Genomic DNA, 25,260 nt, shown 5'->3' on the forward strand with positions numbered 1-25,260 from the left:
TAACTTGATAGGTCTCAGAATTTCTCCATCCTGAATTTCCTCAAAACATTGGTAGTAGTAACTTAACAAAATGATTTTCTTTCTCCCTTTTTTGGCCAAATGTAAGTTAGAAATTTGCTTCCAGAAAACAAAATCATGTTGTGCAGAATGTGCTCAGGCATCTATCAACCAAAGGGCAAGTGAAACAGGCTGAAGGGAATTTGATTCAGAAATTTAATAGTGCAGAAAGAGTTCATAGATGCCTTTTGTCTAAACATCAAAGAACAGAGTAAACTAATGTTTGTACTATATCTGGAAGAGAAAAGTGTCGTAGGACTTTAATTTTATTGTGATAATCGATTTAGAATTTCAACTTCCAAGAAGGACTTCACTATATCAACATTATTAATTGTGGACCTTTAGTTTCTGTGAAAACATTTTAATATTTATTAATTGAAAAAATTAAAACATAACCATAAAAAAATCAGTTATAAGATTGGCTAAATTATTTAACTACATCAAGATAAGAAAGTACAAGAGAGAACAAAAAAGATTGAATCCTTCTATTAAAGTATTCAAAACAAAGGAAAATTGCATCTGATAATGCTATATCCTGCATGTCCCAAAAAAGGGTAAGGAAGGCAAAGGATTGAAGCTCAGTTGACTGAACTTCCAAATCCTTAATTGAGAGATCCATAGGAATAGAATCTTCTATATGAATCTCCAATTGCATCATGAATTAGCAACCCATTACCCTGTCCATGTTCCTTTTCAATCCCAATCTTCATCACTCAATTGACCATCATCCTCTTCTCTGGGAGGCCTAACAACCAAAATTACACTCCCTAAACTCTCACTAACACCTCTTTCTTTCAAACCCAAACCCCTCTCCACCTTCAAACCAACACCATCATCCTCAACCTTAACCAAATAAAACCCATCATCAGCACCCACCTCCCTCTTACTCCGATCAGCCACCACCAATATAGGCTCCTCCTTGTACCACCGGTTCGCCTTCCACGGCAACACCCTCGCATCCACAAACGACACCACAACACACCCTTTCCCTAATTCCACCAAAGGCTCCCACCCTGGCAAAACCACCCACTTCTCCCACCCTTTCTCCGCCACCACCACACCAAACTCCCCAACAGTTCTACACTCAGACGGCGCTTCCAAAATGGCATCACCCCCTTCATCCGCATTACACACCGGCAGCACCACCACCGAGCTCGCTGCGGCAACCTCACCAATCTTCAACCTCACCACCGGAACAAGCGCAGCAACTTCCGCAGCATCCACTTCCCCTTCCTCCGCAACATCCTCCCCCTTCAGCTCCTTCTGAATCGCGTCCCTCGCCTTCTCAGACTCCGCCACACGCAGCGCCTGTTCCAGCACGGAGTCTCTCTGCTCGGGGTTCCGGTTGTACTCCCTGCTCAGGCGGTAGTACATGAAGGAGAGGCAATCTCCGGGGAGATTGTAGTCAAACGACTCCCACCCCTTCTCCCCTCTTCGGCTCGGGAAATCCTTCATGGAGCGCGCGAGCTCATTCGCGCCCTTTCCGTCGCTCTTGTTCTCGACGATGAAGCGCGCGGCGGCGGCGCGCTGGGAGGCGCTGAGGAGGCGGATCTGGTAGAGAAGCTCGGCGCCGCCGTTGTCGAAGAAGGAAACCAAGTCGGGGTCGGTGTTGGACTGGAGGAGCGAGTCGCGGACCTGGGCGGCGACGATGAAGCGATTCTGCTCGACGCCGGTGATGCCGGTGAGTTCCTCGATGGTGGGAGGGGTGAAGCCTTCGCGGATGAGGGAGGAGATTAATGGGGCGTACTCGTGCCAGACGCCGAGGCGGTTGGCGAGGATGTCGATTTGGCCCGGGATATCGAGGGTTCTGAGGTGGGGTGGAAGAGGGGATGACGGTGGCCGGAATGGTTGGTACACTTGCTGCTGCGGTTGTTTCTGCTGCTGCCTTGGGTTTGAGGAAGCGGAGATGGTGGTGGAGATGGGTTTAAGGTGATGGGGTGTACGGTGGGTGGTTGTGGAGTGGGATTTGAGTGTGAGTGTGTTTGCAGTGAGACATGGTGAGAGGGAGAGCATTTTGAGAATTGCAGAGGGAGGGGAGTGGAGATTGAAATTGAATGAAGATTGGAGTTGCCTTATCTGGTGATGAATGATGATGATAGGATATGGCAGTTTTCACATTTTACATGGACTCTTCTCTTCTTTCTCTCACTCATTCAGCTTCTTCACTATCTTTAGATTTTCACCATAGATGACTAGGACAGCAAAAAAATATCTAGTCATAAGCTATACACTGGTTGGTATATTCCCATTAGGCTTAAACCTCATATTAGTCTCTGTCTTTGTGTCACCGTCTAAGGTAGGTCCCTGACCGGAAAAATTTGTGCAAAAGATCCTCGTGAATGAAAAACGTATGGAGCCAGTCCTCGCCGGAGCCCCGGGCTCCGGCGAGTGATGAAGTGGCACGCTGACTAGATTAATGAGGTTGACGTGTAATTAAAAAAAATACACATCAGATAATTAACAAAATTAAAACCTATTACTAATTTTAATCCTAATCTAATTAACAATATTAATTCCCCCTAAACTAATCCTAATTCTCCCAAATTAAACCAATTCCCCCAATTCATAAAACCCTAGCAGCCATCTCCATTCTCCAATGCTCACCATTAACCCACCAATAGCCGCCAGCCACCACCACCACTCCTCCCCTCTCTCCTAGCCGGCGGCCACCACCATTACCACAACCACCTCCTCTATTACTTCTCCAAACCACTATCGAACCCACCATTCCTCTTTCTGACTTGAAACGGCGCTGCAACCATCACCTCTTCCTCTGAATCGCATCACCGTCGTCGTCGTCTTTCCGATCTGAAGCCACCAACGCCACCATTGTCTCTCCTCTCTCCCGTGAAACCGCGCCGCCACTCCTCTCTTTCAAGTCCAGATCGCGCGCCCTCGTCGCCTCCTTTCTTCCTTCCTGAGAACCACCGACGCTGCCACTGGTGATATCTTCTCGTGGAGCTCCATGGCTGCCATCACTTGTTCGTCTGTCGGCAGAGAAAAGGAGAAGACAGGCAGAAGCAGAAGAACAACGAGAGAGGAGAAGAGAAGAGATGCAGAAGCAGGAAGAAAAGGAACTGGTTAAAGGCTCGCAACACAAACTTTCATTCGTCCACTTACGAATGGATTTCAAATCCAAGGCTGTGTTTGGAAAGCTTGTGATTTTGTTGGGCCGGTGGAGCGCTGTATTGTTCACGTGATTTAATCTTGATATCTCTCTGTGTTTTGCCTGAGAAGCAGCTTATGTAGTGAAAGATTTTGGCTACAAGCCATTGTTCACAGGTTTGGATCATGGTGTGCTTTTGCCCTGTAGTCAAAGCCTATAATTGGCGTGTTGAGGCACTGTCCAATGGGGTTTCCTGCTTGCTGTCATAGCAGTTTTCATAGTTAGGAAGGAGGTGGCTTGTAATTCTTTAGCAGTAGACTTAATTAGGAGTTTTAGTGTTATTCTTTGCTGGTCCTGCACATTGATCTTTATATTTGTACATGGTTTTGGGTACACCTAGTACCCACATTAATTTCAATTTTGCTTATAAAAGAAAAGCAGGAAGAAAAGAAGAAGATGAACCCTAATTATGTTGCTCCATTGCTGCCATCTCTTGTTCTTCCTGTGTGTGGTTTGCATGTCGATTTGGGGTTTTCCTCAATCTGGGTCAATCTGAGTTTTTGTTTCCCTTTCCTAATTTCTGGTTAATTCTGCTGCTCCGTTGCTGCCACTTCTTGTTCTTCCTGTGTGTGGTTCTGCTGCTACTGAACACTAGAGAGAAAGAAGGGAAAAGAATGGAAAGTAAAATTATGAGAGAAGGAGAAGGAGAAGAGGGTGAGAGATGATCTGCTATTGTGTTTCTTGGCCACGACCACTCCTTCTCAGCTTCTGGGTTTGTCCCTCTTTGGCTTGTTTTTCTGAGTTGTGTTTCTGGGTTATACTTCTGATGTTGAAGAACAGGGGATTTAGATTTGGGGTTAATTGAGAGGGGGAAGAATTTGTTTTTGTTAATTAATTAGGGTTAATTTTGTTAATTGATTTTATTTTTGTTAATTAAATTAAAATTTCTTATGCGTAATTTATTTTTTATTTTATATTTATTTTTAAAATCCATGTAAGCTTCATTAATCCAGTCAGCGTGCCATTTCATCACTCGTCGGAGCTCCGGGCTCCGGCGAGGACTGGCTCCATATGTTTTTCATTCACGAGGACCTTTTGCACAAAATTTTCCGGTCAGGGACGGACCTACCTCAGACGGCGAGACAAAGACAGGGACTAATTTGAGGATTAAGCCTTCCCATTATCCTATATTAAATTTGATCATGACAATTTTACAGATCTAACTGCTTCTTTGATACTCTTCTCTTGGGGAGAGTTAACTTTTTATATGTGATTTGAGAGGATAAAGTAAGTGATTACGAACAGTTTTTATCTGTCAGTAATATGTTGCTTTCTTGTAGTGATTAAGCGTACACGCTTAAAGGTTGGAGGGTTGTGTCTCCCCCGAGCTATCACATAGTGACAACCTAGTTGAAAATGAGAACTTATCTTCAATCCCAATAAGCACATGTATGAAGGCTTGAAGGGTTCTGTACCTTCTGATCGAGGGGAAGGCTTGCCTATCGCGCCTCACCGCCCTTAGCGACCTGACCACAGTGAACTGACCAAATAATTAAGTGGAAGCTCAACAACCCCCAAACCATGTAAGTAGCCACTGGTAACCCAATGGAATGATTATGTTGACCATTAACACACTTACTGTGCAATAAACATAATAAAATCTAGCAACCTAAGAGGCAACAAAAGGGGCGTATAAAAAAACAAGAAAAGACAAGGGAAAATCTTATTCACTCTAACGTAAATTCAAGACCTAAGCTTTGACTTTACCCTATGAGCTTGAGATCTTCGAAGTTCACGGAGAACAACTCGCACCGATTGTGGGGGCTCGATAAAACTTCGTCCCGACCACAACCAATAACTCATAGGAAGTATGAACAAAACCCACATATCGTGTCTCAAATCATGAAGTTTTTATAGTCTTCTATCGTGAAAAACCACAGAGCTTAAAAGCACAACCAACAAAACAATGATGTTTTAGAGACTATGTATATAAGGTTTACACGCATTATAAGATATTCAAACTATTCATTTTCTCTCTTATTTCTCTTACTCAGCTAAGAGATTCTCTCTTTGATCTTTGCTTAGCTTGATCTATTATACACCTCTGTCCTCCATTCATTAAACCGAGCATTGTGTAACCAACTTGGAAATTTCTCGTTCAGTCCCAAAGAAGATCATTGTGATTGATGCAACCGGAGGATACAAGACCCTCTTGAAACCATTCTAGCTATTTTCTTTGTTTGCATTTTGTTGTTTATTTTTGTAGATGATTGCTATTAATAAATAAAAATGACACAGGAATTAAGGTTGAATTGTGTATTAAACTTATCAAACTTTTAAGGAGATAGAACCCTTGTTAGTAATAACAAACTAATAACGAGTTTTTTTTTAAATGTCAAAGAGATTTATTTTGTTTCACCTTTGAGATTTGATCTACCTCTCATCTTTGATCACCACCAAATTTATACATTATAGTATTTTTTATAATTAAATCAAAAGTTTAATAAGCAATGCACTAAAATTGTATAAAGTATTCAACCACGATTAACTATTTGGCCGTATCATAAAAAAATTAAATTATAATAAAAAAATGTCAACATATAATTGAAGCCTATGTAAAAGTTTTTTTTTGGTACATTATGTAAAAGTTTTTATATTAATGCATATAAATTGAAGAGTTTAATTTCTATGCGTCAACCAATCAGATTTTAAGGATGTGAGAAAATCTATCTTTTTATTAATTGACGTGACACATCCTTGTAATCTGATTGGTTGACGGTGTAAAAAAATTTTACACCATCAGTGCATCTTCCTTTTTCTCTAAATTGAATAATTAAATTAAAAATACAAATATTAAAGATAAACGTGATTGATGATGTAAAACTATCTACTAACTAATTAAATCGGCATATGCATAGCTTTCATTCAAGTTTGAGGAGTAAACTCTGAAAACGGATCGTATTGAAACGGGGTTGCCGGCTGTGTGCCACTACCTGCTTCCCATTCCTAGTTCCCGGTCTTTCCTTCCTCCATCGCCCAATTTAGGGTTCGCAGAGGTGAGTCATTCTCTTCAATCTTCCTCCTTGTCACGCATCGCAATTCCTCAACAGTCGGTTCGTGAAATCGAATCAGATACAATCGAATCAAATTCACTGTGTTTCTAATTTTTGATGGGCAGGTATTACATCAATGGCAGAAGATCTGGTGCTGGATACTGCAATCAGAGACTGGGTGCTGATCCCTCTCTCCGTGGTTATGGTTCTCATTGGCGTGCTCCGTTATTTTGTTTCGAAGCTTATGCGCTCTTCCCAAACCCCTGATGCCAAAATTGTTAAAGAAGGGTATTTCCTCAACCTCAAGCTTAATTCATATGTAGCTGGTTTTGTTTTTGTTTTTAATTTGATATTGGATTGATGCTGTGGTGTTGATAATACAGGCAAGTGATTCTTAGAGCTCGGAACTTACGGACCGGAGCAAATTTTATTCCCTCAAAGGCTTTTCGTGCTCGCAAAGTTTATTATTGTAACGAGGTTTGTTTGCTTAGTCTATATTCTAGTGTGCCAGCAGGCTTATTTGTAATTGTATGGTTCTTGATCGGGAGAAAATTGAAGTTTCATTACACTGTCTGTTATTGTGGGGGATGGGCTATCTTGTGGGGTAATTGATTCAGCTATTGACCTATATGCCTTGTGAGGTTTCTTGGCAAGGACTTCTATGCTTGTTTGTGCTCAAATTTTGTTTCTATGTATCCTTAAAGGGTTGATGTTGTTAATAATATAGAGAAAGGGAGTGCGTGCGTGTGTTACTGAGAAATGTGTGATTTTTTGTTCTGAACTGTGTAACACAGTTTAGAACTGTGTTTCTGATTTTTTGTAACACAGTTCAGAACTAGGCCCGAGGGGCATTCAGCCCTATATGGCTTGGTTCAGCTTGCATACAAGCTGCTTATCAGTAGCATCTGTTAGAAGTCCCGCATTGGCTAGAGATAGAGCATAGATAGCCTTTATAAGGGTAGTGCAAACCACAACTCTTGAGTATAGGCCTTCCAATTTCTAATAGCATCAAACCCCAGTGGTTGGCTCATGTAGACATCTTCTTCTAGGAAGACATTGTTCACATCAATTTGTTGAAGAGGCCAGTCATTGGTGAGTACCAGTGTAAAGATGATTCTCACAGTTACTGGTTTAGTGACCGGAGAAAATGTTCCAAAATAGTCACAGCCAACTTGTTGATGGAATCCCCTGACCACTAGTCTGGCCCTGTACTTGTTAATGGTGCCATTCATACTCTCCTTGAACCTAAATACCTACTTGCATCCAACAGGGAGCCTGCTGGCTTGTAAAGATAATAGAGACTAGGTATTGTTAGCAATTAAAGCATCAAATGCAGCTTGCATTGCTGCATTGCAATTAGGCAAAGTGAAGGCTTGCTTAACTAAGTTAGTTCTAGTTGTGAAGAAGAGGGTAGGCTGTCTAGGATGAATTGATTTGGATTTTGGTTCAACGATACCATATTTGGATTTTGGACCTAGTCCATAGGATGAATTGATTTTGTGATAGGAGGAATTGGGATGGGTGGATGGACTAGAGTGAGAAGAGAGTGAAGGTGAAGAGGATGAAGCTGCTGTACTACTTGACACAAAGCCAGGGCTAGAAATTCGTGACTGAGGAGCAGTGACTAGTGACCCATTAAGATGTATTTCCCGACTGTTATGGATTTGTTATGCCCAAAGGAAGGGAGACATGGTTGCTAGGTGGAGGGTGATGGTTCTAAGATAAGGCAGTGTTCTGAGATATGTACATATAGGGGAATTTATATTCATTAATTACAAAATCTTTAAAAATAGTAAGTTTACCATTCAAGGTAAGACATTTTTAACCCTTGTGGAAAGGAGAGTACCTTAGAATTTTACACTCTTAAGGATCGAAACTGAAGTTTATGGTGATTTTAAGGACACATAAACCGATAGCAAGTGCAACCAAATACCTTAAATAGGCAGGGAGTTGATTGTGGAGAGTATGAAATGGAATGACACATTTATGAGACAGATGGAATGCATTTAATGAGGAATGCAGCTGTTTGTAGTTGTACTGCCTGATCCCAAAATTTGAGTGGGAGTGATGCTTACGAGAGTAAAGCTAAACCAACTTCAACTATATGCCTATGCTTCCTTTTCCACTACCCTATTCTGATGGTGAGTGTGTGGATGAGTGAGGTGATGAACGATGCCGTGAGGCGAGATGTTGGATGAGAAACAAAATTCCCCTCCGTGTCAGTTTGAAGGGATTTGACCCTTTTTACGTGCTCATACAGCAAGATGCACAAAAAATCAAACTCATGCTTATTAGAAATTTGAATATTACTCAACTTTGATACATGCTGTAAAAAGCAGATTGTGGGGGTCCAATAGTAGATGCTACAACATATAGGGATGGTAGATGTATTTAGAGTGGGAGATACGGGTATAGTATTGCTCACAATAGTATTGGAAACTGCAGTATTTAGTATTTACAGTTGGATGGCACCTAAGGATGTGGTGACCATAGAACATCCTTGCCTGAACATAAGGGTTGGATGTTGAAGGTTGACAGAGACAATAGGTTGGGAAAGATTTAGAATCCATCCTTTCCTACGCAGCCTGTAAGCAAATTATGATTGGTAGCCTATGATTCGACAAAGCAAGTAGAAGGGTGAAATTCCAAATAGACTGAATTATCACGAGTAAATTTATGTACATTGACCAAATTTTTAGCAAGAGATGGGGCTAAGAGATTGTTCTGGGTTAGATTAACAGAAGATTGAACTTAGTCCGCCAAGCGGAACTGTAACTGTAGGACAAATGCCCTGTGACTAAGAGAGGGAAGTCATAATTGGATTAAGAGATTGCTGTAGATACCATGTTAAGAATCTAGACAGTGTGTGTTTCTGAGAAATGTGTAATTTGTTATCTAAACAGATTAGGGTTACATGTGAGTATATATGAGGCCTGATCTAGCTTTCTGTTCAAGCAGCTATCAGGCAGAACTAACTTCAACAGAATGCCAACTACTCCAACCGAATCTAATGGAAAGCAGTTGCTGCTATTTGCTAAGTGTAAACGTTGACTGCTAATGTGAACCAAAAGTACTCTGCACTGTACTTATAGAATAGATTTCACATTTGACTTTTTTACAACAGCTCTAAACTCATCAGAAGTCTATGATGAGCTTTTTGTAGTATCTTACATGATTAATTGATTACTTACCTATCCATTTCAACAGTGAACTAATGCTTTGTCTATTTTCATTGAAGGAAAAAGGTCTGTTGTTTGTTCCAAAGGGCCAAGCCCAGAATCCACAAGCACAGATGTTCTCTGATCCAAACATGGCCATGGATATGATGAAGAAAAACCTTTCAATGATCATTCCTCAGGTGATGAAATTAGTGTTTGTTTGACAGTACTTGGCATTAGATTTTGGATCATAGTCCTTGTTATTGGACCTATTATGAGATGCCTTACTAACTAGTGTTGTCTACCCTAATTGGACAGACTCTTACTTTTGCTTGGGTGAACTTCTTCTTTTCTGGATTTGTGGCAGGTATTTCTTTACACTTGCTTTCCTTGTTACTTACCGGGTGATTAGCATATTTCATCTTTGCATGGATTCATATTCTTCAATATCTGTACTTGGATTCCTTATATTATTTACCTCTTTTTTTTTCTTTTAAAACTATCTTGCAGCCAAGATACCCTTTCCACTTACACAGAGGTTTAGGTCAATGTTACAGAATGGAATAGACCTTAGCACAGTAGATGTTAGCTATGTCAGCAGTCGCTCTTGGTAATCTTCTTTTTCATGGATCTCTACTTGTTTCCCTCTTACTCAGGTTTAACTGTCAAGATTGCATTTCAGGTACTTCCTCAATCTGTTTGGATTAAGAGGATTGTTTAGTCTCATCTTGGGAGAAGAAAATGGTTAGTATTTAATGACTTGAAAGTTGAGTATTTATATGCCTATTTTTAATTATCTTATCAATTTCATGAATACGAATTTTACTACTTTTCAGTATTTTGTCTATTATTCCTTTATAACTGGGGACTTGGATAGACAACAGTCAGAAATTATGTGTGTTGTTTTTTATGCAGCTGTAGATGATACACAAAGAATGATGCAAATGGGTGGATTTGGATTTGATCCTTCAAAGGTACAAATACTAGTTCTTTACTGTAGTCATATATTTGATGATTAATCGATGAAAATCAAATTTGATTCCATTCCATGATTAGTTGACCCCCCCCCCCCCATCCCCTGTTTTGCTGTTCCGGCCATGCCACAAGTAAAAACTTTCAAGAGCTGGCGTAGTATATGACTAGTTTTTCACTAATGGTGAAAGTCAGGCAAACTTGAACTCTCTTAACACAGAAACAAAATGTAGGTGCACTGTACTAAGTGTATAAGAAAAGGGTAAGAGAATAGTCTGAGAATTTGACTATTCTCATCGGGATTAGATGTACAAGGTGAGGGTAGGGTGCACTTCACCTTAGCTTTGCAGTTTCGTCTTTAATTTTGACAGATACAAATATAGTGATATTTGGATTGAAGTTTGCAAAATTGATTTTGAATGAACTTGATTTTCAAAGCAATTCCCATATCTGACTCTTCTTTTTTCTAATCTTATTTTCAGGGTCTAAGTGCTGAGAAAGACAATCTTGACATAACGCAGCATGAATGGGCATTACCAAATTTCGAGCAGCGTGCTGAAGCTGTGTTGAAGAAACTCATCAATTAAACAATGTTATGGAAGCTGTTTTTAACTGCTTGCGTTAGAAAGATACACTGTTTTTGGTCTACGCGATAGAAAGATAAACTTTTGCATTCTATTGTTGCTGTTGGAGCTTTACCAGATATTGAAGATCATGTAGACTGTAGAGACAATGAGTGTAATCTTGAACCTGAACACCTTTTAATTTAATTATAAAAAGTTGTCACGCTTTTGTGGAAACCAGAACTCAAATTATTCACTCTATTTCTCATAATCATAATGCCCATAACCACAAGAAGCATGAAGACTTCCCCTGAGATATGTTTGAAGGCCTAATGTAGCTATAAATTTTTGAGAAATGCTAGCAACAGAATCTATTCTTTTAAAGACACACTTTAATACTCTCACTAAGAACATTCTATATTTTCACATTTTATGTCATTATGATTTTAATCCGCTCTTAACATGGAACAAGATTCTTTTGTTATTCTATATTCTATTCTAATGAGAAATATAAGGTGAAATAAAACTGGTAATTTGATAAATAATAGTTTGGAGGAGAATCTAATGCTGGGTACTCGAGTAACTTGATAGCTAAAATTAGATTTTTTTAACCGTAAAGTGGAATTTTCATTAAAATATGAAAGGTAAAATATTTGAGTAAATAATAGCAGAAGTGGTAAGAGTTAGGGAACATGTGAGTTGGGTGAGGGAGATCCAAGGATTAATCCCTGAAGGGTGTAATTTATCTTTCCGATATATTAAAAAACAAAAAGGTATAGGTAAGAGTTGTGTTGGATCTTTCTGTTGATGGCGTAGACTGATAGACATCCCTTTCTTGATTGCAAACGCCTCCGCCACTTCAGGGCTAGGATCAACATCATCTTTTGAGGCCACAACAGCTACAACCTCACCATCTTTCGAGCACACGTCGTTCCTATTGATGAGACCAAAGACATGAGATTGCTCCAAACAAGTTGGCTTAAGAGACCACACTCTGAAACCCCGAAACTCCACTGTTGTGGCAACTAGTTATCCTCCCAAATTCGAATATCACAACCATTGCTAACCCTCTTCCGCTCCCCAGTAGCTAAAATTAGATAAATGAGAGAATATAATATATAATATTTGGTGCCCACTATGGTGGACCATTTACATTTTGGTCCACGTGTGTATCAAAGGTTATTTTGGACAATTTAGATCCCACCCTCCCTCCCTATTTCTCTCAATGTCATCCTAACCAACCACCGCCGCCAGTGACAGAGGCAGACTTTCCAGTTGAGGGGGACCATAATAAAATAGAAAAACATATATAGAAAAAAGAGTGTGATAGAAATAGGAAAAAAAGAGAATGTGAATACAAATAAGATGGAAAAGAAAATAAAGTGTGAATGAATTAATACTTAATAATCTAATTTGTCTTTTAAAGGGAATTGTAAAATTTTGGGTGGTGCCATGGGATATGTAGGCACCCCCTTGCCTCCGCCACTGACCACCACCACTTCTCCTCTCCTCCTCCAACCATGTCCTCCCCTCTGTGCACCACCAGGAACGATTCACCCACCTCAGTGTATTTTCCCTTCTATTAAGTTCCTTAAATTATTTCCATCAAGTTCTTCATTCAATCATTATACATGTGTCATTATATGATTGGAAATATTAATAAAAGTGATATAAAAATTTGATATTTTTATAAAGAAACTATCATTGATGTAAGTCCAAGACAAAATCCCTATCCTCCTTTTAGGAATCTTGATGTAATACATTGCTGTAGAACAGCAAATGCAGTAGCTGATTTTCTAGCCCATATGACTTTTGATTTTAGGCTTAAATAAGTTTTTGGTCCCTAACCTTTACCAAATGCTTGGTTTTCGTCCTTTGCCGGAGCAAAGGTGGGTTTTAGTCCCTAACATTTGCCATAAGATTTGGTTTTCATCCCTCCGGAGCTCTGGGTCAACGCCGGAGCTCCGGTGGCCCATGTGGCATGGCCACGTGGGATTGATGAGCTGACGTGAAATTTATTTTTTATTTAAATTAAAAAACCTAATTAATTTATAAAAAATAAATAACGAATCATTACCTAAAAAAATCATTAGATCTGGAACAAATCAATTTAATTGGAAGAATCACACTTTCTTCATTCATTAGATCTGAAAAAATTTCTTCATCTTCATCTTCATCTCCCCATTCATCCTTAATCCTCCCCTCTCATCCCTTTTCTCTGATAACTCCAAATTAAATAATAAAACCCCACCTTCAAACCCCCAATTTCAATCTCTTCATCTTCAAACTCCATTTCATCACAGGTTTTGGGTTGAATTTTTCAAGCAAAGGGAAAGGCTTCAAGTCTCCACCGTGTTCACCATCAAGTCTCCACCGTCTTCACCATCAACACAGTCCTCCTCCATCTTTTTCAACACAGTCTCTTCTTCTCTGTTCTGCTCTTTGATTTCTTAGGTTTTTATTCTCTCTCACCACCACCACCACTAGATCTGCCATAATCGAACCACCACGACACCACCCTCAACCACCACCAAACAAATCCTTCTTCTCCTACCAGATCTGGGTTGTCGGAGGCTATTTTAAGCATTTTAGTTTTTCGATCCATCAAGAGATTGTGAGGCTTCAAGTCCCTGTGCAAGATTCCATGGCCATGGCAGAAAGCAACGCCCTTACAAAGTTGGCGCATCAAGCTTTTGACGGTTTTGGGTGGGACATTTTGTCCAGTTTGACGGAAAGTGTGAATGAATTTCTTGAGATCGGTATCCATGTACTCAAAGACCAAGTACAACACTGTCTTCCCTTCCTTACTCTGACCTTGTTTAAATTCCAGAATTTGTGTTGTTGATTCATTGGAGATGAACATGGAGGAGGATTAGATATTGATGACTTAATTGAGATAAGTAAGTTTATATTTTTTTATATTTTAGAATTTAAAAAAAATTATTTTTTATAAATTAATTAGGTTTTTTAATTTAAATGAAAAAATAAATTCCACATCAGCTCATCAATCTCACGTGGCCATGCCACATGGGTCACCGGAGCTCCGGTGTTGACCTAGAGCTCCGGAGGGATGAAAACAAAATCTTTTGGCAAAGGTTAGGGACTAAAACCCACATTTGCTCCGGCGAGGGACGAAAACCAAGCATTTGGTAAAGGTTAGGGACCAAAAGCTTATTTAAGCCTTAATTTTAAGGACAATATGTGGAGGTTAACCAATCCCCCTGGTACCACACAATTGATCCAACTAATGTTTCAGAGGTTTCTTCCTCCTTTTGAATACAACTGGACTTTCAAAAAAAAAAATTATACGGGAGAATGTGGGAATATTTGAACATAAGAATACATACAATGATACAAACAAACAATGCAAACACTTCGTATCACACCACAGTTGGAAGTTCGCTTTCAATATACGCTTCGAGGGACCAACTTAGTGGTGGATTGCCTAGCTAAATCAGGACATGTGTTTGGTTTTGGAACTCAATTGTTGCACTTCCCTTTAGCGGAGTGTCGTAGCTTTCTTGTAAAGGACATGGATGAGGTAATGGCCTCACTTGATGCTCATATAGTCTAGCGTGTTTTCGCTTTCGGGGCCTTGCCCCTCCATGTTACCAAAAATAAAATTTAATTTATTCACACTCCTCCATCTATACTTGATAGAGATCAGATAGATAGATAGATATATATATATATATATATATAAGAGAGAAAATGATTGACGGTGCAGTAATGATATATACACACCTCATTCTTTAAACACTCTATTTCCACCACTTTTTATTTCAATCTCTCTCCTCTAATCATCTATCACATCTCATACTTTCTCTCTCTTACTTTTTCTTTTTTTCCTATCTCTCTTCCTTACATCTCTTTCCACCTCTCAAAGAGGTGTGTACATAACATTATTCATTGACGGTGTGATAGAATAAGAAACATAAGAAGTAAAATGTGGTGAAAATGATATGGAAGATAAAGTAAGGTGTGAACCTATCATAACTCTAATAATTACAGCCGCCACAACATATCTGATATATCTCTTAGGTGTCATGCATCCACAAATTATCCGATTATCTTGTAAGAATTCCAAGTTGCAAAACAGAGAGCTCTGCAGAAGTAGAAAATGATGCATACTCATCTACAACAGAATTCAGCTCACGATGAATCGAAACGTGAACAAGAACAACAGTTAAAGGCTTTTGATGACACTAAAGCTGGTGTGAAGGGACTAGTTGATGCTGGCATCACAACAATCCCTCAGATTTTCATTGCACCACCAACTGATGGCAGCAAAACATCAGCATCTCCTTCCACTCACTCCCACTTCCAGATTCCGATCATAGACCTTGAAAACCTGCAAGGACATGTTGCTGAGCGGAAAGATATAGTTAAAAAGGTTCAGGTAGCCTCTGAAACATGTGGTTTTTTTCAGGTTGTGAATCATGGGATCCCAAAGGAAATCCTTCATGAGATGATTGAAGGAGTCTGCAGATTTCATGAACAGCCACTTGATGTGAAAAAGGAGTTTTTCAACCGTGATTTTTCAAAGAAAATGAGATTCAATAGTAACTTTGACTTGTATCAGTCAAAGGTAGCAAACTGGAGAGATAGTTTCTTTTGTACCATGGCTCCAGACCCTCCAGAACCTGAAGAATTGCCTTCAATTTGCAGGTAAGCTCAATCAGATTTGTTTGTTTGTTAAATTATAATTCATTCCTTAAACCAATATATAATATAATAGTGTTATTTTACTTGTCACCTAGAAAAAGAAAGGATTTCCAAACCTATAATCATTGGAAACATGTGACTTGATATGTCGATGTAAATTTAGAAAGTAACATGGGATGCTCTTGATACTGTTGTTACAGGGATATCACATTTCTCTACTCAGATCATGTTAAGAGGTTGGGACTTACCTTGTTGGAGTTGCTATCAGAGGCTCTGGGGCTTAAACCCAAACACCTGGAAGAAATGGAATGTGATAAAGGACATTCCTTGGTCTGTCACTACTACCCAGCATGCCCTGAACCTGATAGAACAATTGGAACCACAGAACACTCTGACCCTGATTTCTTCACTATCCTTCTTCAAGATCATATTGGTGGTCTTCAAGTTCTTTACCAAAATCAATGGGTTGATGTGAAGCCTGTGGATGGAGCTTTAGTTATTAATCTTGGAGACATTCTCCAGGCAAGTACTAATAATTTGTAGCATTATCAAAATGTCTCAAAATGTTAATATTTTTTGTTTTGGTGATGCAGCTTATTTCTAATGATAAATTCAAGAGTGCAAGGCACAGAGTTTTAGCAAACAAGGTAGGTCCAAGGATATCAGTAGCATGTTTCTTCAGCACTCATTTTCAACCATGTAATCGGGTTTATGGCCCCATAAAGGAGTTGCTGTCTGAAGAGAATCCTCCTCTATACAAGGAAACAACTGTGAGAGATTATGTTGCCCATTACCATTCAAAAGGGCTTGCCACAAGCACCCCTCCACTTGAGGATTTCAGGTGTTGAGGTAGCAGTATGTTCAGAACTACTGCAGAATAATCTTCTACTTTAGCTTTGTAAGCACTGTTCTTGTGAAAACATAGCTCTTTCAATGTTTGTGTTGTTGTTTGTCAGACCAATTGAGGTAACCCAATATTCTGTTGCCTTGTGTATTTTATTGGTTGTATTGTATGATATTTGACAGAGAACATTTCATGCAAGAATTGCTCTGTTCTTAATATAGATTTACTACATCATTTCCTGGACAGAAACCAAGTAAACTTGATTCTAAAATGTGTAAAGAATTCCTCAGGAAATAGTAAGATTGTTACGTATGTGAGGGTACTCAGGATTGAAGATTAGACCTTAGGCCTTAGGTAAGGTTTCTCATTGGTAGGATCTCACTGTTTGGCAACTTTAATCAAGCACTTATTTAAAGTATAAGTTATTAGACGATATAAAGTAGCTTTATATTTTCAACAAGTATAAATAACTGGGATTCTTGTTTTAGCCCTGGAATTCTAGGCGTAAGCTGTTTCATATGCAGTTTATTTGTCACACTGCTCTCCAACAAAAAATGTGAAAGTACCAAACACCACAAGAAGCATAGAGTACTGATGTAAAGCCAAGAGTTGATCAAGTTTTTTGGAGGTTTGCATATGCTCATGTATCCAACTAAGGAAGATCCAAACTTGATGAATTGAAGTGAGAAGCAAGTGTTCTATGAATGATGCAAGTTCAAAAGGTTGCAAATTGTACAATCTGTTGTTTTACAAATAAATTAAGGAGTAGGTAGTCGTGCGGGTCAGTTAGAAAAATCAACGTAACGATTCTTTAATCAGGCGATTATGGTCGCTATTGAGAAGTTTGCATTGGTTACAAGGCTACTGGATTAAGAAAATTGATAAATAAAGGCTTAAATGGTTAAAAGTAAACGGCTAAAAACTGAATAAATAAAGTGCGGAATGGGAATGACTAAAATGCAATAAAGAAACTTAAAGAGTGGAAAGTAAAGGCATGAAAGTAAAGCCAAAGAGTGAATGCCAAAAATTTGTAGTTGAATTGATTGATGAGTTGTGTCTTGTACAAATGATCATTCCTCTATTTATAAAAGCAAATTCGACTAACCTACAATAGTTAACAAACACCTGGCACAACCCACATTCAAGCCTTTGGCCGTTTCATTATCCATCATCGGCTAGTCTTACCGTCTCGGCTAACCCTTCTCAAAGGCTAACTTGTCACATTGGCCAGACGAGGCTTTCAGTTACCATAGTACCATTTATGGATTTTTGGCTCCCAACACAATCTAAGCAATAAAAAAATTTATTGTAAGCCGTGACATAGAGTTTGATGAAGAAGAAGCTTGAAATATTTTGAGAAATTTATAGAAAGTTCTTAAGCATATATATAAGGAAAATGATTTTAACCAAAGAAAAAGTGTCAAAGATAGTGTTGCCAGCATATACTAGATATTCAGAATTAACAATTTGAAAATTATCAAATCAGAGAATTTTAGTAGATTCAGTTACGTAGTTTTTTTTTTTATAAACCAAAAAATTGTTTTCAAATTTAACATAAGGGTGCTAAACCTAAATAAAGAGAAGAGAGTTTAAGCAAGTAGGAAGGAAAACCACTAGCAGATCTAAAATAGGATAGAAGTAACAAGCTAGGAATACAGAGCTTAAATTTAGCAAGATTCAAAGGCCAACAAACAACAGACAGAGTTATGTTCCCTGCCACCATCTCCACTCAGTTACTTAGTAATTCAATTTAACTTTGTTCACATCCTAAACCCACTCACACATGAAGAGAAGAAATGGATAGAAAGAGAAAAAAGAAATGAAAGAGATAATGAGTGATCTAATAAGAAAATGAGAAAATTATTAAAAGAGAAAGTGAGTGAAAGAAGACAATATAGATTGTTAATGAATCAAAATCATCTTAGCTATGTGTGGAGCATTATAGTGGGCATTGTAACACCATCTTCAATGGGTGAAAATACTTTAGACTTTAGAGTGACATGGTATTTCGTGAAGGAAAAAATGTGGTCAATTAAACCACGAGTTTTGATTAATTACGCTACTTATCATGATGTTAAGTTGTTATTTGTTAACCATAAATGAGAGTTGTACGTGTGGCTGTGATATTTCGAACAGCACCTTATCATGTTTAACTAAAACTTTAAAGGCAATGCTAATAACTATTGAGGCTGATACATGAACCTCTTCCATCCATGATCTTGTAATAATTCCAATTTTCAAAGCAAAAAGCTCTATAGAAGGACAAAACAAAACAATGGATACACATCTACAACACACTTCAGCTCAGGATGAATTTGACAGTGAATGGGAACAGCAGCTAAAGGCTTTTGATGACACTAAAGCTGGTGTTAAGGGACTGGTTGATGCTGGCATCTCCACAATCCCTCAGATTTTCATTGCACCACCTACTAATGGCAGCAAAACATCATATCCCATTTCCACTCACTCCCACTTTCAGATTCCCATGATAGACCTTGAAAACTTGCAACAAGATGGTGCTGAGCAGAAAGATATAGTTGACAAGGTACGTGCAGCCTCTGAAACATGTGGTTTTTTTCAGGTTGTGAATCATGGGATCCCAAAGGAAATCCTTCATGAGATGATTGAAGGAGTACGCAGATTTCATGAACAGCCACATGATGTGAAAATGGAGTACTACACCCGTGATTTTTCAAAGAAAGTAAGACTCAGCAGTAACTTTGATCTGCATCAATCAAAGGTAGCAAACTGGAGAGATAGTTTTGTATGTACCATGGTTCCAGACCCTCCAGAACCTGAAGAGTTACCTTCAATTTGCAGGTAAGCTCAATCAAATTTGTTTGACTGTTAGTTGATATTTCATTCCTGAAACCAGAACACTATTTGTACCAATAATTAGTAGTGTTATTTTGAGGGGACAAAAGGAATAAATATACCACCAACACTTAATTTCCAAAACTTCTTGAGAATTCAAGTGTGAGTTGGAGTCTCATTGTTAAGGTTTCTCATTGGTAGGATCTCACTGTTTCACAACTTTAATCAAGCATTTAAATATAAGTTATTAGAGGACCAAAAACATATTTAACCTTTTTTTACACGATGATGATTGATGAGTAAACTACATTAATGAAAGAGTGTCCGAGTCATTTCACTTATATAGTGTTAAACACTTGTTGTTTTCATTCAATGAGAATTCTTTATCTATTTTTTATCTCTTACTCACACTTGTAAGTCTCGGCAAGAAGTTGTAGCACCAAATAATTTTTGTCTACTCCACCTCCTTCATCAACTCCTATAATTCATGAAGTCTCACCTACCAAAGGGAGTTCAAGTGAAAGACTAAGAAAATGCTTAAAAGCACTTTTGGTCCCCCACGTTTCACCTTTGTGCAAAACTGGTCCCTCAACTATTTTAATAGCATTCTTGGTCCCCCACGTTTGCCTCCGTTATGACTGTTGGTCCTTCTGTTAAAATTTGAACGGATTTTTCATGTGTGTCAATTTTTAATTGACGTGGAGGAGAGAGGCTATGCTTATTAGGAGAGAAGAAACTTAGTGAGAGAGAGAGAGATGTCAGTCACGTGCAAGGCACGTGACCTGAACCCTAAATCTCTCTAGTTCGTGAAATCTGAAATTAGCAAGGTGTAGGCTCAAAATTGCACACTTGAGAAACTTGAGAAAGAAGAGGTTCGTGGTTCCTGGGTTTAGGTGCTGCCGATTGAAGAAGAAATGGGAAGACAGAGGGTGAAGATGAATACAAATCGCGAATCTGGTTCAGAGGTTAGTGTTGGGGACCATCGTGATGTCCATATCGATGCAGGGGACCAGTCAATGCTTCTTCCAAAGCCTTTGTCTCCGAATGTGGTTTCCAGGTAACCTTTTGCCCTTTTTTTTATTCTCCTCTGCTCTTTTTGGTGTGTTGGTGTACCTTTATGTCTATCAATGTTGTTGTTAATTGGTAAAGTGTATTGGTAGGAATTATTTATGGTTTGTGTGTGGCTGTTGTTAGACTTAAAGGGTTAGAAAATTGATATTTTTCGTTTGTCTCTTTCACGCCTACTGTTAGTCATGTGATAGACATAAATATGCACAATGGGGGTAAAATGACATCTGACCCTACTGCTCCATATGTGAATGGCTCATGTGAAGTGTATAAAGGATTTGATGTGGACGAATTATCATCAATTGAAGTGGGCAAATTGGTAAAAACTCCAGGGCCTGTCAGCTTGTGGTATAGGCACTTTAATAGGGATGAGTCAAGTGGGTTAAGGCCTCTTAACAATGATGCTGATGTGAGGCAACTCATTGAAGATGTGTTAGGGTCATCTAAAGTGGATGTGTATGCTGAGAAACTAGTGGAAGAGCAAGGAGACTGTGTGGTACTTACAACTGAGAAAGAATGGCAACAATCTCAAAAGGGAAGCAGCTCAAACTGAAAGTGAACAAGCTGTGGTTGATAAAGGTAAGGGGTTGGTTGATGAGGGTGGGTCTTTAAGATTTCTGGATGTTGTGTTAGACTGTGACGATGATGTTCTTGTTGAGGCTGTGAAGGAAAGTGAACAAGTTCAGAAGGAAGGGGAGAAGACAGTGGTTGACAAAGGTAAGGGGTTGGCTGTTAATGGTGGGGAATTGAGATTTCTTGATGCTGTGCTGGACTCTGATGATGATGAATACCAACCAGATGGTGATTCATGCTCTGATGTGTCACTAGATGACTCTGACTATAAGGAGGATTGGGACTGGACTAAGGTATTGCCTGCTGAGTCTTTGATTGAGGTTCAAAGATCTATCCCAAATCCTGACCCTCTTGTTGTTGAAGATGTTGATCCACATGTTGCATTGAATGGTGATCCCACTATGTTCTCTGACTTTGAAGATGAAGATGGTGATTCAGAAGACTTAGACACAGGTTCTGAGAGTGGTGATGAACTGGAGCCTAAGCCAAAATATCGCAGGTTTAAGCCCTCTGAAAGTGGTATAGTACAATTTGAGTGTGGACTGACTTTCACTAACAAGGACCTATTCAAAGATGGTGTCAAGGATTATGCACTAGAAAACAAAAAGGATGCGAAAATTATTAAGAACGACAAGAAGAGGGTGGTGGTGGCCTGCAAACCTGAGTGTCCATTCTATTTGAGGATTAGCAAGACTCCAACAAGACCAGTATGGCAAGTGGTGAGCTATGATCCTGATCACACATGCTGCAGGACATCAACCAACAGGCAGGCCAAAGCTGAATTCTTGGCTAGGAAGTTGATGCCAATTTTAAGGCATACACCTGACATCAAGATTCCTGGTCTCATTGAAGAAGCAAGGGTAAGGTGGGGGATTGTAATTGGGAGGTTCAAGGCTTATAGAGCAAAGGTAAGGGCTTTGGAGATGATTCAAGGTGCTACCCTTCAGCAGTATAGTCACTTGAGAAACTATGCTCAAGAGCTGTTAAGGAGTAATCCAGGGAGCACAATTGTGATAAAGAGCACAGTTGGAAGCCATGGTCCTGTATTTGAGAGAATATATGTCTGTTTTGCTGCAACAAAAACAGCCTTTGCTAGGAGCTGCAGACCCTTGATTGGCTTGGATGGTTGCTTCCTCAAGGGGGTGTATGGTGGCCAACTATTATCAGCAGTTGGTAAAGATGGAAACAATCAAATGTTTCCAATCTGCTTTGCTGTGGTGGAAGCTGAAACTAAAGACTCATGGCACTGGTTCCTAGATCTACTTTTAAAGGATCTCAATGATGTTCAAAGGAATAACTGGTCATTCATCTCTGACCAACAGAAGGTACACTCAATTATACACATTTATGCAAACTCAGTTAAAGATGCAAATATATTTACACAGAATTATTGAAACTCATGCATTTACACACAATTATAGCACATTTAATAATGCACAATCAGCTATAGAAACTGGTCTGACTTTCATTGTAATGTTTTCTTAAGGGTTTGGTTCCAACACTGGCAAGCATGGGTGATAACGTTGAACACAGGTTATGTGTCAAGCATTTGTATGCTAACTTCAAGAAGAAGTACCCTGGGGACTTATTGAAAAATGCAATGTGGGCAGCGGCTAGAGCTAGTATTGTGCCTGAGTGGAAATGTGCAATGGAGGTGATGAAAGGATTGAATGAGACTGCTTACCAAGAGATGATGAGCCTGTCTCCAAAGATGTGGACAAGATCAGCATATAGCACACACACTAAGTGTGATTTACAAGTAAACAACATGTGTGAGGCCTTTAATAGGGCAATTTTGGAGCATAGGGACAAACCAATTATCACTCTCTTGGAAGGTCTCAAATTCTACCTCACCAACAGGATTGTAAAACAGAAGCAGCTTATGTTAAGGTGGAGGAACAACCAAATATGCCCACTGGTTCAGCAAAAATTGGAATCAATGAAGAGGCAATCTGACTATTGGCTAGCTACCTGGTGTGGAGATACTGGATATAATCAATTTGAAGTCAGTAGAGGTTCTGATAAGTATACTGTGGACCTCCAACTGAGAACATGTGCTTGCAGGAGGTGGGATCTCTCTGGGATACCCTGTCCACATGCAGTTTCTTGCATATGGCACAATCGTCATGTGCCTGAAAACTATGTTGATGCTGCCTACAGGTATACTCACAACCAAGCATTTTTTATGACCTTTTGTTGTTGCTTGCATTTTTTATGTAATCTTACCGTGTCTTGTAGGAGGCATACGTTTATAGACACTTATTCTCACATCATTCAGCCAAACAATGGGCCAAAGCTGTGGCCAGAGGTGGATGCACTACCACTTAATCCACCCTATGTCAGAAGAGCACCAGGGAGGCCTAAAAAGATGAGGAACATAAGCAATGATGAGCCCAGGAATCCTAACAGACTTAGAAGGCATCACACAACAGTCAAATGCAGGAGGTGTGGAGAATATGGCCACAATAAGAGAACTTGCAGAGGCAAAACAGCAGCAGACAGGACAATTCCCACCGGGGGAAATCAGGTAGGTTTTTAAAATACATGATTATGCTATGTGCATGTAACTTTTGGTATCTAATACAATTTATTGAAATTACAGGATCATACTCAGGTTTTACAACCTGAACAAAGAACAACTGCTGCAGTCCCTATTCAGAGTGACTTTGCTGCTACATTTGGTGCTGGGAGTTCAAGCCAGGGTCCTTTTGTTGCTGGGAGTTCAAGAGACTATAGTTACAAATTATCACTTGCCTAGATTAGGTACCCAGTGTTAATAACTAAAGCCCCTTCCACTGGCTTCACATCAACCCATAGATTTTGGTAAAGATCCAAGCCTCTTGACATGCTCTGAGTAAAGAAACAAGATCTCCCTGTAACAACATCAAAAGTTACCTGCAATCACATGTTTCAAATGATCACAACATCCTTTGATTGAGCTTACCTGCAAGCTGAAGGTCTTCACGTTTGGGAGGGTCTGGAGCCATAGCACAAAAAGAAACTGTCTCTCCAGTTTGCTACCTTTGGTTGATACAGGTCAAAGTTACTATTGTATCTCATTTTCTTTGAAAAATCTCGGGTGCAATACTCCATTTTCACTTCATGTGGCTGTTCATGAAATCTGCGGACTCCTTCGGTCATGTCATGAAGGATTTCCTTGGGGATTCAGTGATCCACAACCTGAAAAAAACCACATGTTTCAGTGGCTTCCCGAACCTTGTCAACGATGCCTTTCCGCTCAGCACCATCTTCTTGCAGGTTTTCAAGGTCTAATAATAACGCTCCTTAAAATAGACCACATGGATCATCATGGATTCACGGGTATATAGCATCTTCTTCTAAGTATCGTTTGCATTGAAAAGTGACAAGGTGAGATCCTATTCCTCTTCATTGAAGATTTAGCCCCTGGAGCATTTTTAAGAACTTGCAGCTCCATGAAGAAAAGGTTCATTCTGGTTTGAGATAGCTTAGCTTTAAGAATCGTTAGAAGCCTCCAACTGCACGATGGAGCATTATTACATTATGAAGAATGGACTCTCTTAAAATATAAAGATAAATGCTATCAACACTCTCTTTAACACTCTCTTTTTAACACTCTCTTTGATTGTGTGGTGTCATTCTTCTCAATGGCTCTTCCTCCGTAGCGAGTCTCTACCTTTTTTGGCTTCCACAAATTCATTATTACGCTCATTGTTAAAAAAAAAAAAAAAATTCAGTTTCACCACACAATCCTTGAATACTTTTAAGTTTTAATGCTATTAAAATAGTTGAGGGACCAGTTTTGCACAAAGGTGAAACGTGGGGGACCAAAAGTGCTTTTAACCCATTTTTTACAATCTATTTTCAAGTTCAAGATGTGCCTAGCTCAAGATTCAAAATTTTAACTATGTTTTTGTGATGCAGCTTATCTCTAATGATAAATTCAAGAGTGCTAGACACAGGCTTAACAAACAAAGTAGGTCCAAGGATATCGGTAGCCTGTTTCGTTAGCACTGATCTTCAACGCAATAGGGTTTATGGCCCCATAAAAGAGTTGCTTTCAGAAGATACTCTTCCTCTTTACAAGGAAACAGCCGTGAGAGGTTATGCTATCCATTACAATTCAAAAGGGCTTGCCACTGGCACCTGATGATTTCTGGACTTATACTCTTAGTTTTTTGGGTAGAGTTATACCTAATATGTATTGGAGTCTAACCTAACTAGGTCAGCTATAAATGGGTCACTAAAATGTAGAATTTACAACTTATTACTATTGTCAACATATATAAATAATTGGATTGTTGTTTATGCCAATTGCAACTGCCACACGAAACTAAGTACAATCGAAATAGCCACAGGGAAGCTTATGCATTTAGCCATCGACATGGATTGAATAATAATCATGACT

The 25,260-nt window shown here is 39.2% G+C and overlaps 5 protein-coding genes across 6 annotated transcripts; 4 read left to right on the forward strand and 1 right to left on the reverse strand.

Annotated features, from left to right (window-relative positions):
• Positions 1-449: 449 nt before the first annotated feature.
• LOC130717720 (rubisco accumulation factor 1.1, chloroplastic-like) lies at positions 450-2,225 on the reverse strand. The gene has a single exon (XM_057568062.1). It carries the CDS (start codon positions 2,068-2,070, stop codon positions 751-753), a length of 1,320 nt encoding a protein of 439 aa, XP_057424045.1. The 5' UTR covers positions 2,071-2,225; the 3' UTR covers positions 450-750.
• Positions 2,226-6,062: 3,837 nt separating this feature from the next.
• LOC130718845 (uncharacterized) lies at positions 6,063-11,146 on the forward strand. The gene is made up of 9 exons (XM_057569472.1): positions 6,063-6,219; positions 6,342-6,504; positions 6,600-6,693; positions 9,455-9,574; positions 9,693-9,741; positions 9,885-9,984; positions 10,057-10,118; positions 10,290-10,348; positions 10,829-11,146. The coding sequence occupies exons 2-9, from the start codon at positions 6,353-6,355 to the stop codon at positions 10,931-10,933; spliced, it is 741 nt and encodes a 246-aa protein (XP_057425455.1). The 5' UTR covers positions 6,063-6,219; positions 6,342-6,352; the 3' UTR covers positions 10,934-11,146.
• Positions 11,147-14,938: 3,792 nt separating this feature from the next.
• On the forward strand, positions 14,939-16,636 carry LOC130720247 (1-aminocyclopropane-1-carboxylate oxidase homolog 1-like). The gene is made up of 3 exons (XM_057570872.1): positions 14,939-15,577; positions 15,775-16,096; positions 16,168-16,636. The coding sequence occupies exons 1-3, from the start codon at positions 15,030-15,032 to the stop codon at positions 16,420-16,422; spliced, it is 1,125 nt and encodes a 374-aa protein (XP_057426855.1). The 5' UTR covers positions 14,939-15,029; the 3' UTR covers positions 16,423-16,636.
• A 1,932-nt stretch (positions 16,637-18,568) lies between these two features.
• On the forward strand, positions 18,569-19,244 carry LOC130717018 (1-aminocyclopropane-1-carboxylate oxidase homolog). The gene has a single exon (XM_057567106.1). The coding sequence runs from the start codon at positions 18,694-18,696 to the stop codon at positions 19,240-19,242; it is 549 nt and encodes a 182-aa protein (XP_057423089.1). The 5' UTR covers positions 18,569-18,693; the 3' UTR covers positions 19,243-19,244.
• Positions 19,245-21,274: 2,030 nt separating this feature from the next.
• Positions 21,275-24,913, forward strand: LOC130717015 (uncharacterized). Of its 2 annotated transcripts, XR_009012234.1 has the most exons (5): positions 21,275-22,198; positions 22,360-23,033; positions 23,112-23,400; positions 23,476-24,242; positions 24,777-24,913. XR_009012234.1 is itself a non-coding variant. In XM_057567103.1 (4 exons), exons 1-4 carry the CDS (start codon positions 21,275-21,277, stop codon positions 23,629-23,631), a joined length of 2,043 nt encoding a protein of 680 aa, XP_057423086.1. In that variant the 3' UTR covers positions 23,632-24,467. The 2 variants fall into 2 exon arrangements, 1 of the variants encoding a protein (XP_057423086.1); XM_057567103.1 differs by lacking the exon at positions 24,777-24,913 and having other exon boundaries at positions 23,476-24,467.
• The last annotated feature ends 347 nt before the right edge of the window (positions 24,914-25,260 follow it).

This window comes from Lotus japonicus, chromosome 5, assembly GCF_012489685.1.
Source record: "Lotus japonicus ecotype B-129 chromosome 5, LjGifu_v1.2".
Classification (NCBI taxonomy): Eukaryota; Viridiplantae; Streptophyta; class Magnoliopsida; order Fabales; family Fabaceae; genus Lotus; species Lotus japonicus.

Bases quoted from the DNA above. Each gene is read 5' to 3' on its own strand.
- LOC130717720 (XM_057568062.1), bottom strand. From the start codon at position 2,070: ATGCTCTCCCTCTCACCATGTCTCACTGCAAACACACTCACACTCAAA.
- LOC130718845 (XM_057569472.1), top strand. From the start codon at position 6,353: ATGGCAGAAGATCTGGTGCTGGATACTGCAATCAGAGACTGGGTGCTG. The intron at 9,985-10,056 runs GTAATCTTCTTT...ATTGCATTTCAG, and splicing joins TATGTCAGCAGTCGCTCTTG to GTACTTCCTCAATCTGTTTG. The intron at 10,119-10,289 runs GTTAGTATTTAA...TTTTTTATGCAG, and splicing joins CATCTTGGGAGAAGAAAATG to CTGTAGATGATACACAAAGA.
- LOC130720247 (XM_057570872.1), top strand. From the start codon at position 15,030: ATGATGCATACTCATCTACAACAGAATTCAGCTCACGATGAATCGAAA. The intron at 15,578-15,774 runs GTAAGCTCAATC...CTGTTGTTACAG, and splicing joins GAATTGCCTTCAATTTGCAG to GGATATCACATTTCTCTACT. The intron at 16,097-16,167 runs GCAAGTACTAAT...TTGGTGATGCAG, and splicing joins ATCTTGGAGACATTCTCCAG to CTTATTTCTAATGATAAATT.
- LOC130717018 (XM_057567106.1), top strand. From the start codon at position 18,694: ATGGATACACATCTACAACACACTTCAGCTCAGGATGAATTTGACAGT.
- LOC130717015 (XM_057567103.1), top strand. From the start codon at position 21,275: ATGTTCTCTGACTTTGAAGATGAAGATGGTGATTCAGAAGACTTAGAC. The intron at 22,199-22,359 runs GTACACTCAATT...TGTTTTCTTAAG, and splicing joins TCATCTCTGACCAACAGAAG to GGTTTGGTTCCAACACTGGC. The intron at 23,401-23,475 runs GTAGGTTTTTAA...TTGAAATTACAG, and splicing joins TTCCCACCGGGGGAAATCAG to GATCATACTCAGGTTTTACA.